Source organism: Schistocerca piceifrons, chromosome 2, assembly GCF_021461385.2.
Source record: "Schistocerca piceifrons isolate TAMUIC-IGC-003096 chromosome 2, iqSchPice1.1, whole genome shotgun sequence".
NCBI lineage: Eukaryota > Metazoa > Arthropoda > Insecta > Orthoptera > Acrididae > Schistocerca > Schistocerca piceifrons.
The window spans coordinates 505,219,781-505,231,947 of NC_060139.1; the positions used below are offsets into that span (position 1 = coordinate 505,219,781).

Genomic DNA, 12,167 nt, shown 5'->3' on the forward strand with positions numbered 1-12,167 from the left:
GGAAAGAATGCACACCAAGTTTCAGCCATATTGGTCTATTTCTTTGTGTTTGGCATTTGTGTGAATCAAGGAAGTCGAGTGATTGTTAAAAAAAATTGACGAAAAATAATTTTGTGTGGTGAATAAACATTACTTTATGAAAGGCAAAATGCCTCAGGAGACTAAAGAGAAGCTTGATAAACATTCGATTACAACAGTAGTTTATAAGTGGTTTCAAAATTTTCAGAGTTGTCATATGGGTACAAATCATGCTGAACATTCTGGACACCCAGTGAAGGTTATGACTCCAGAAATCATTGATAAAATCCATGATATGGTGATAGATGACAGAAGAGTTAAGGTATGTGAGATTGCTAGTGCTGTGGGCATCTCGAATGAATGGGTACATACATAATATTTTGCATAAACATTTGGACATGAGAAAGCTATCCGCAAGATGGGTTCCGCAATTGCTCACGCTTGAGCGAAAATGGAATCGTGTGAAGTGTTGCATGGATTGTTTGCAGCTGTTCAGGAAGAATCCGCAGGACTTTAAGCATCATTTAGTCACTGTGGATGAAACATGGATAAATTACTGTACTCCTGAGACCAAACGACAGTCTAAACAATGGTTTACCAAGGGAGAATCAGCACCAAAAAAGGCGAAGACCATTCCTTCGGCCAGAAAGGTTATGGCGAATGTCTTTTGGGATTCGCAAGCGATAATGCTCATCGACTATCTGGAAAAGGGTACAACTATTACAGGTGCATATTATTCCTCATTATTGGACCATTTGAAAATCGAGCTGCAACAAAAACGCCGGCAATTGGACTGCAAAAAAAAAAAAAACATTTTCCATCACGACAATGCACCAGCACACACACCTCAGCAGTTGTGGTCACAAAATTAATGGAAATAGGATTCCAACTAATTTCACATCCTCCCTGTTCTCCAGACTTGGCTCCCTCAGACTACTATTTGTTCCCCAATTTGAAGAAATGGCTTGCAGGATAAAGATTTTATTCAAACGAGGAAGTGATTGCAGCAAATAATAGCTATTTTGCAGACTTGGACAGTTCCTATTATTCCGAAGGGATCAACAAATTAGAACAGCGTTCGACGAAGTGTATAAATCTAAAAGGAGACTATGTTGAAAAATAAAGGTTTACCCCAAACATGCAAGTAGTTTTTATTTTTGCACGGACTTTTCGAACGCCCCTTGTATAAGGCCTTCATCAAAAAGAGACATGCACACAGGCAAACGTGACTCATACACACGACTGCAGCCTAAGCTAACTGTAGCCACACTGTGAGCAGCAGCACCAGTGTATGATGGGAATGGCGACTGGGTGGGGGTAAGGAGGAGGCTGGGGCAGGGAGGGAGAGGGATAGTAGGGTAGAGGTGGCAGAAAGTGCAGTGCTACCAGGGTGCATGCAGGGACGAGGTGAAAAGAAAAGGGTAGGGCAGCTACGATGTGCAGTTGGGAGATTAGACGGGAAGGGGTGGGGGGAGGTGGGCGAGAGGGTGTAACGGAGAAGGAGAGAAGTAAAAAGACTGGGTGCAATGGTGGAATGAGGGCTGTATAGTGCTGGAATGGGAACAGGGAGGCTCAATGGGTGGATAGGTGAGGACAATGACTAACAAAGGTTGAGGCCAGGAAGGTTATGGAAACGTAGGATGTACTGCAGAGAAAGTTCCCACCTGTGCAAATCAGAAAAGCTGGTGGTGGTGGTGGTGGTGGTGGGAAGAATCCATAGGGAACAGGCTATGAAGCAGTCAATGGAGTGAAGAATGTCATGTTTGGCGGAGTACTCAGCAACTGGGTGGTCCACTTGTTTCTTGGCCACAGTTTGTTGGTGGCCATTTATGCAGACAGACAGCTTGTTGGTTGTCATACCCACATAGAATGCAGCACAGTGGTTGCAGCTTAGCTTGTAGTTCACATGACTGGTTTCACAGGTGGCCCTGCCTTTGGTGGGATAGCTGACGTTCGTGATCGGACCGAAGTAGGTGGTGCTGGGAAGATGTATGGGACAGGTCTTGCATCTAGGTTTATTACAGGGGTACGAGACATGAGGTAAGGGGTTGGGAGCAGGGTGTGTGTAGGGATGGACGAGTATATTGTGTAGTTTCGGTGGAATACCACTGTGGGAGGGGTGGGAAGGATATTGGGCAGGAAATTTCTCATTTCAGGGGATGATGAAAGGTAGTGCAATATATCCTATGCTCCCGTAACCCTCCTGGCCTCAACCTTCATTAGTCATCGTCCTCAACCATCCAGCCTCACTGTTCCCTTTCCAGCACTATACAGCCCTCATTCCATCATTCCATCATCACACCCAGTCTTTTTACTTCTCTCCTTTTCTGCTACCCCTTCTCCCCAGGCCTTCATTTAACCTCCTGACTGCACATAACTGCCCTACCCTCACCACCTCATCCCTGCATACTCCCCTAGCAGCACTGCACTGCCTGTCACCCCTATCATACTTGATGAGGAGCTTATGGGCAGAAAGCTTTACTTGGAACAGTCACATTGTTGTGCCTATCTGAGGCTCAGCGTCTCTGCTATATGATGAGTGGCGACTTTTCATATTAATGTTACATTCCTTCCTGAATTTTCCATTGTTTGATTAGCAATAAAGTGAAATAGTTATAAAATATAATTACTATGAATAGTATACCTATGATGACGACAGGAGCTGGGCTGGCTGAACAAGCTGCTCTAGAGATATAATCAACTGCCGACTGTTTCTCAGCTGCTCGTGGTACTTAACCAAGAGCAGCTGAGCGACAGTCAGCAACCTACTACATCTCTCGTGCAGGCTGCTCAGCCAGCCCAGCTCCTGGTACCATCATGGGTGTACCATTCATAGTAATTGTTTTATATAACTATTTCGCTTTATCATTGTAGTGAATTGTTACCTCTTAGCTGCTTTACTACTTTCTTTGCAGTTTTAACAAAAAACATGTTATCAAGAATGTTTTTAGTAAATTTTATTGATAGGCCTGAGATCGCTGTTTTGCTAGAACAAAGTTTCTGAAAATTATGTAAGATCACGGAATATTTCAGTCTGCATTTAACCCAGCCTTCACCTTCTCACATAATACTAGGTACAGAAAGATGGCTGAAACATGAAATTGATAGCAGTGAGAGTTTTTGAGCAAATTTAAGTGCATAGATAAAGTATAGGTTAATGGTAAATGGAGGTGATGCATCAGTGGCAGTACAGAAACTTAAAACCACCAAGATCAAAACTGAAATTGCACCCAAACTGTCTGGGCAAGACTCAGTACCAAAGGTGTGCACAAACTTTTAGTTCAGACCTCCTCTCAACCATCAGACTCGCCTCCAGATGGAACTGAAAACTTTATTGAAAATCTAACATACATTAGGTCCCCAATCATACTGTAATCACTGGAGTAGACTTTAATCTTCGAACAATCACTTGGAAAAATTAGTTTTGTAAGTAGTGGATGTGACAAGAACTCCTTTGAAACAATACTATACGCAGTATCATGATGGAATTATATTGGATCTAATAACAACAAATAGACCTGATCCCTTTCAGGAAATCAACACAGAAACTGGTATCTGTGAACATGAGGCAGTTCTAGAGAAATAATTCCCAAAGTACAAAGGGCAAGTAAAGCAAGCAAGGGGATTTAGATTTTCAGTAAAACAGATGAAGTGGTGGTAGTATCCAATCTTAATATTGAACTCTAAACATTTAGTTCTGGAGAGGAGCATGGACCCTGCATGGTATACAGTCACTGTAAAGAAACTTACAAAGAAACAGATTACTACTCAATAGGTGCAAAACACAGCATGGGGCCATAGGTACAGAAATGCTGACTGAAATACATTTTGCCTTAAGAGGGCAATGTATGAAACCTCCAATGACTACCACAACAGAATATTATCGAAAGCTCTTTCATAAAACCCAAATTCTGATCATAGGTAAATGTAATCATGGCACCAGAGTTAGTGCACAGACACTCATAGCCAAGAGAGGGACTTACTGTAAAGGTAGCAAAATTAAAGTCATAAGATTAACTCAATTTTCAATTGTTCCCTTAGAAAAATCCAGGGGTAGTGACCCAAATTAAATCGCACACCATTGCAAAATGAGTGATACAGATACTGATGTAAGTAGTATTGGGGAAGCAGCCAATAACACTAAACTTGAACAAACCATTAGGGCCTGATGGAATTTACGGCTGAGTTACCTCATCTTTGAACCGTAATATGCCACAGATCCCTCGAGGTAACACTATGCCCAGTGGATGAAAGTACAGATCACACCCATCTACGAGAAGGTTAGCAGAAATGATCCACATATTCTGAGGTCAAAGATAATGAAGTATCTCTAACAGAATGACCTCTTCCATGCCACCAGTCATGGATTCCAAAAACCTCAATCATGTGCAACCCAACGCAGACTTTTCTCATGACGTCCTGAAAGCCACAGACCAAGGAAGTCCAACAGAGATAGAATTTCTCAATTTACAAACAGCATTTATTATTACCCAAAGTATGATCAGATGGGGTATCAAGCAAAATCTGTGACTAGATTGAAGATATCTTGGTAGGGAGGACACAGCATGTTATCTTGGTTGGAGAATTATCCACAGATGTAGAAGTATCTTTGGATGAACCCCAGGAAAGCGTGTTGAGACCCACGCAGTTCATGTTGGATGTTAATGACTAAGGCTAGGATTTTTATAACCTAAAAGAACCACCACAATGTGCACAAAATTATTTGGTTATGCCCTACAAATTACAAATGTATGCACAATAATATAAAAAGTCTGAGCTAAAATGTCGAAATGACTTAAAATATCTGTTGTAAAAGAAATTACAAGGGTGGATCAAATATAAATGGGATTTTATTTTTAATTTAAATTAATTTATTGAAAAACTCAATGCAATTATAATTTAACTTTCCACATAGTCTCCCGCTTTGGAAATGCATTTGTCCCAGCCTATGGGCAGCTTATTGATACCCTCATCATAAAAAGAACTGGGTCGTGTCACCAGCCAGTTGCACACAAAGTGTTTCACACTCTCATCATCTTCAAATCGTCGCCCTGCTAGAGGTTCTTTAAGTGATCCAAATAAATGGAAATTGCAGGGCGATAAGCCTGGGCTGTAAGGGGGATGATCAAGTGTAGTCCAGTGCATTTCCTGTAGCTTGGAGGCAGTTAGAGCTGCAGTATGGGGTTGTGCATTGTCATGGAGAAGGATGATCTGTTGAATAGATTGGTCTCATCTTTTGCGGCGATATGCACCTCTCGCCTTGTTCAACAGTTTACAGTAGTAATCAGCATTGATCGTGTGTCGCTCATGCAAAAAATCAATCAGCAAAATGCCTCACTGATTTAAAAAAAAACTGTTGAAAGAATCTTGCCAACTGACAGTCGAGTCTTGGCTTTCACTGGTGCTGCCTCCCCTTTCCTCCGCCACTCCTTACTAGCTTGTTTGGATTCTGGAGTGTAGTGGTGAACCCATGTTAAGTCGCAGGTGACCTGACTCAAAAATGCATCACCTCACCTTGTTTCACAAACCTTGCTGTAAGCCTCTGACAGACCTCCAAATGTCTCAACTTCATATTTTCAGTAAAAAGTTTAGGGACCCATCTGGAACACACTTTACGGAACTGTAGGTCATTTTGATGATTGCTTGGCAGCTTCCATAACTGAGTCCGAGTTTTTGTGCAATTTCTGATACTCTTGCCCGCCGATTGTCGTCAATAATGTCTTTAACCGCACAAATGTTTTTATCTGTAATACTGCTCCGAGGACGGCGATCGTGTTGCTGGTTTTCCACATGTTCTTGTCCTTCCTTGAACTTTTTATGCCAGGCAAACACACGCATCCTTAATAATGTTTTATCACCAAACTGTGCAGTCAATCTTTCACAAATTTCCGCTGCTGTAACTCCTTCACGAGCAAGAAATTTGATAATTTTGTGTTGCCCAATGGAGGAGTGTACCTGTTGCTGAGACATCATGAGCATTACTGACGAAACAGCGGGAAATATCTAACAGTACGCACTCCTCACTTCTAATGGTCCCATCTAAGCATTGCAGAAGCGCAGGGCCAGTCCTACCAACTGCTTATGTTCAGGAACTAAAATCCTGTTTATATTTGACTCCCCTCATAGTAAGTCAGTTCATCACAATCAACTATTCATTTAAAAATAAAATGAAAATTAGATATTTGTACGAGTTGATCAATTCCGTGACTTTTAGGATTTGTACTCACAGGATACTAGGTTTTCTTTTTCCATTTTGTTAAGTGCACGGTTTTAAACTTCTAAACTTTAGAGCAAGTTTTCAATCTTTGCACCACTATTAAATCTTATGAAGTTCCAATTGAATATTGGTGCAGCTTTTTTTGGTCAATAATTTCATTGTATATAACTGCATCACCTATACAATGTCTGAGATTCAGAACCTTCTACTGCACTTATTACATCTTGTTTATACAGGAAATGTAGCCAAACTTATTCAGCTTTATGTGAAGAACATTGTACAGCTTTGCTTTATGCTGACATTCCCTTAAGTAAGCTAAACCATCAAAAATTTTACGAATTGTTAGAAAAATACACAGACAAATCTCTTCCTGGATCTTCCACATTAAGAAAGGACTAAGTCACCAGAAGCTATAAACAATAATACAACAAATCAGACAACAAGTTGCAAACAAAAAATACCAGTATCAGTTGTTGCAACCACAGACACTATGAGTAGATATATTGCAAATGTCATTGTGGGAACTCTGAAAGAGGATGGTCCTGGTGAAGAGTGTCTAACAAACTGTGAACATTCAGAAAATGCAAGTTTTTCCACAATCAGTAAATTATTCGATTTTTCCACCATTAGTTGACTGTTTGACAGATCTATGGGTGCTGTGTGGCTTGTTGGCTTTAAGCATGACAATATAATACTCTTCATACAGATGCTGTGCCTTATATGGTGAAAGCTGCTGATTCACTAAAACCATTTTAGAGTTACAGGAGAGGTTTGTAATAAATTCAGCGATGTTGACAGATTTACTAGGTGTGTGTGTGTGTGTGTGTGTGTGTGTGTGTGTGTGTGTGTGTGTGTGTGTGTGTGCGCGTGTGTGTGTGGTTTGAGGTTTTCGGGCGCTAAACAGCGTGGTATTTACTAGGTGTGTCAAAAGGGTAATTTTTTGCACCATTTAAGCTGTTAGCTCCAGACATTTCTTATAACAACATTTTGAAAACATGGGGCTCCAGAACCGATGTCTACAACTGTTACTACCACAACCTCAATATTGAGAAAAGACTTGTTGATTATTTGACAGCAATGAATTCACTTCGATCAGAGTAGCATAAGAAAGACTATGCTGAAACTTCAGGTAATATATCACACATAAAATCAATTTCTTTAACTTTTCCTGCTGCCATAACTGATTTGCAGGAATTGGAATTGCCATTAGAGAAGCAGATAGTACTACCAGAAAAAAAAAATGAATTAGAAACTGTATGTTGTAAAGTGGGAAAAGAAATGTCAAAGATAATGAAAACAAAGGGTATCATACCCTGTGTTCCATTTCAATGATTTTGTTGCATGAAAAGTTCTGTCTTAATCATTTACATCTACATGATAGTGTCCATTTTGTTAACAGTTATTTATTAGAACCGCTTTGTATTTTTCAATATGGCACAAATGCAAACATGTGCTTCGCAACCAGTCACTTTCTTACCACAACCAGATTTTCTGCTTTCACATTTGTTGGCTTCGCCAACTCTTAACCAAACTGCCACCTTCCAACATAACCTAGACCTTGGGCTGCACTAAAGATCAGTTTGTCACCACAACCAAGTTTCAGGAGGGCAGGGGGAAACCAATGTATAACTTTAGCCATCCATTTTAAATACACTCCTCCTGAGGAAGAGAAGGAAATTAGTGTTTCACATCCTGTCGATAACGAGTTCATTAGAGATGGAGAACAAGCTCAGATTAGGAAAGGATGGAGAAGGAAAGCAGCAGTGCCCTTTCTGAAGGAATTATCCAGCATTTGCTTTAGACAATTTAGGGAAATCACAGAAAGCTTAAATCACGATGACCAGACACGAGCATGAACTGCCATCCTCCCAAATGCTTGGGTACGCTTCTCCTGTATCAGCTGAAGTAGAATGCAGTTTTTCTAAGTACAAGGCTTTGCTGGGTGACTATAGAAAATTATACTGCAGAAGCTTAGACTACAAGAAGATTTAAGAACGCAATGAGACACCTGCCTGCAGTCCAGGATCCAGAATGTCAGACTTTTCACAGATGATGCAAGTTTTATACAATGAAATTATTGTCTGAAGAATGCTGCACAACTATTAAGTTGGAAATTGATAAGATTAATTGAAATTTGTGCAAAGATTGGCAACTCAGTTTAAATGTGCAGAAATGTTAAACTTTGCACTTCACAAAGAAAGAGTCTCCTATGACTGAAGTACATATGAGTCACAGAACTGGACGACTCATACAAATATCCAACCATCAAACTCCAGGAATATGAAATGGAATGGAATGATCATGTAGGCTCAGTCAGGGTAAAGCAGGTGGCGGGCTTCAGTTCACTTATAAAATACTGTGGAAATGCAATCAGTCTACAAAGGAGATTGCTTACAAAACAACTGTGTGAGTCATTCTCGAATACCAAGTAGGACTAACAGGGGACACTGACAGAAGGGTAGTTTCAATGGTTGCAGGTTTGTTTGACTCGTGGGAGTCTATCACAGAGATGCTCAAGAAACTGAACTGGCAGACACTAAAATAGACACAAACTATCTTGACAAAGCCTACTTACAAAGTTTAAAGAACCAGCTTTAAATGATGAATCCTGGAATATATGAAAATTCCTGACGTATCACATCCGTAGGGACTGTGAAGACACAGATTAATTACAGCATACACATGGCATATGAACAGTTATTCTTCCTGCTTTCCATAGAGGCAAATACATGATTTTCATGAGGGCTGAGCTCGCAGCAACTTTGTATCACCTTGCCCCTCCAAACTCTCTAACGTAAATGTAGATGTTTTCTTAATCTATTATAACACTAACTACAATAACATGAAAATTTCTGACAGCTATGTTGCACTTTTTCTGCCTTGAGATTAAAAAGAAACAGGTCACTTGGGGGAAAGGGGGGGGGGCTGTAGCCTGATAGGCCCCCATCCACCAGATTCACCTACAGCTCTCTGTATGTGACTGGAATGGAAAGAAATCCTAATAATTGGTAAAATGGGTAGTACTCAATATCATGCACTACACAGTGGTTTGTAATGTATGTATTTAGATGTGAAGATTCAGGCACAACACATGGTTCAGTTTCCATATTAAATTATAGGTCCTCTTTCCCAGGCAGGACTAAAGAAAGGTGTGAGCCAGGTTGGGGACATGCTTGACTCCACAGCATCCAATTTAAAAACTTGAACCAGGCCGTAGAGCCACACTAAATTAATTAATTACTATTATGCCATAAGTAAATAAAAGTGAGACAATGTAGCACCTAACAGAAAATCTACAATGAGTATTTTGGTGCCTATTATGAACATATTTTTCACATCAGTTATATTGAATTTGAAAGGGATGGGTCACTATTTAATAGGCTATGCTACAGATCAGCCTGTTACCACAACAAGGTTTTTCTGCTTTCACAACCACTGATTTTGCCAACTAACAACTATAATGTGAAAATATACACCAAAAGACGACATCTGACATTAACATTATGTCACTGGTAAAACAGATAACTAGTACTGAACATTTCTCTTGACCCGTAACTATTAGCCGCAATTACAAACACTATGATTGTGTGTGCACAAAGTAAATATAGCCTATTCTTAGATTCAGCATATGACTTTTATAGTGTTTCATTAACTTGTGCTATGAAGCAATTAAGAGAAACAAAATACCAATGTCCTTCATACTGTTTCAGTGTCCAGCATTATGTTCACTGCTGTGTTTGCTGTCATTCAGCATATATTACATGAAATAATGGGAAAAATGTAACAAGATATACAGAGGGCACTTACAACAATATGATTATCCCCACACTCAGCCATTATCTTGTAGATGCAAAATGTGATGTAATATGCTAAAATACAGTATTTCAGATTTGTGGAATTCCTTGTGAATCTGTGAACAGTATTCAGGTATATACTAATTAACCCTACATTCCGGCAGTACACTATGCCCTCTGTAAGAGGATAACAGTGCACAAGATATAACAGACATTTTATACCCTTCCAAATCTGTTACAAATATACACATCTAAAACGGCAACTAACAGTCGCAAAAGCATTTAATGCTTTATTTTTTTGTCCAAAAAGTAAATGACAAGTGGAACTTTTAAAATGAGGAAGAAAACAATTAGTTCATCAGGCAAGAAGTCAATATGAGATAGTAATAAATACGAAGAAAATAAAATTGCAACGAAAGCAAGAGCTCTACGTTACCTTAATCCTCTCAAATGTCTCAAAGAATCATCTTGTATTCGCTGGTACAAGAGTTGCAAATTAGCACAAAAAGTATGACATGACGCTTTACATAGTTGGCATATCGAAGAGATAGCTCTTCGAATAATACACAGGAATACCACACACCAGATGATGTGCCGTTAAACGATCACTGCTCTCTCCAATATTAGGCGTTGAAAAAAACATTTCTCCTAACCTTTCACTCTACGAACTAGTGCAGCAGCTGATGCCTACCATCTTTCTTTAAAACCAATTCATAATGTTATGTATACCTGTCGTCCGTCGATTTCGAGTTTTTCTTTTTCTTCTTCTTTTTCTTATCATCTGAGCCCGATGATAGGTATTTCTTCAGATACTCCTTCTGACTCAAAGCGTTCACCGACATCTTTAATTTCGACCCTCACACAAGCTTAAGGCCGCCAACATTACAGCAATTCTTCCAGTACAGTCAATCTTTTCCAAATAAGTTAAATTCATACAAAATATCTTGTCTATAATGGGTACCTTTTTAACTTTTAGATGGGTACATATAATTTCAACATGCGCTCTAAGAGTTAATATCAATCCGTGCATTTATTTACATTCACGAGCAACTGACGGAACATGTATACATGTAAACAACACTGCCCTCGATTAGTCAACATATTATCGCTGAGGGAAAGTCAATCCATATTTCAATCCGGAAAATGCAATGAGGTTGAGTGAGCTCAATACTGCTCACTGGCTGAACGCCACGAATCGTGCACGGTACCAATATAAGCTCCAAAAAGTCGCTCACAAAAATGCGGCTTTTCAGGGGGCCCCATCGCGGGTTCTATTGATCACAAAGATACGGGGCCAAGTGTTGGGTAGTCCTCGGCCTAACGACCATATACGTATATACCTTTCGGGGGAAAAAAAAACGGGCGTAGCGAAGCAATCCTACAGCGCAAGGTCAAAATTTACAGATTACACACTTCCTCCAACCCAGACAAATTGAGCAAATCCGTTGGTTCTTTGGCATTAGGATTGGTCTAGGATGGACGTTAGGCGGCTTATAAAAGTACCATTTGTGCATGGGCGGTTCCTAAGAAAACCCTGAAAAACCACGACTTTTGGGCACGAAAATTAACAGGTGTGGGGGGCGGACACTTCCAGAATTTCTGTTCATGGCAGATCGGCGAAATTTTTACCATATGTGCTAAAAACGACATTCACGCGAAACTTCTATCCATATTAACCGCTGCCGATATCCAGATGTTCAAAGTTAGCGTACGTGCAGAAAACCGGTTTTTAGCCGTTTTTGCGCCGTGGGCCGCAATTATCTAAATAACTAACCAAAGCAAATGACTGAAATTTTAATTGTACATTCCTTGGACATTCATCTAGTAACACCTTTTCCCGCATTCGAAAACCTGTAACCGTTACAAGATACATGCGGAAAACTATGATTTTCGGTTACCAAAAATAGCAATTATGGGGCGGTCAATTCTATAATTTCTGTTCACGGCAAATCGTCGAAATTTGCACCACTTGTCCTTAAGATGATGTTCTCGGGAAACCCTGAACGTTTTTCGGCATCATTATCCATTACCGAAATAAAGAGGTTAAATTTTACTGTATTTATCGGCGTAAAATTTAATGTAATATCCGATGTGAGATATAACTGTAGATTTAACTGTCAAGGCGATTGTTCTAGGAC

General features: G+C 39.9%; 1 protein-coding gene across 2 annotated transcripts in view; it reads right to left on the minus strand.

The window, feature by feature from the left end:
• LOC124777057 (BUD13 homolog) overlaps positions 1-11,141 on the minus strand; it is a 63,279-nt gene extending 52,138 nt beyond the window's left edge. Inside the window, exon 1 of one of the 2 annotated variants that reach the window (XM_047252329.1) lies at positions 10,759-11,126. In XM_047252329.1, the coding sequence (XP_047108285.1) occupies positions 10,759-10,871 (113 nt within the window). In that variant the 5' untranslated portion in view covers positions 10,872-11,126. Of the gene's footprint in view, positions 1-10,758 lie in introns of both variants that reach the window. The other variant, XM_047252330.1, reaches the window with a different exon arrangement.
• Positions 11,142-12,167: the final 1,026 nt, after the last annotated feature.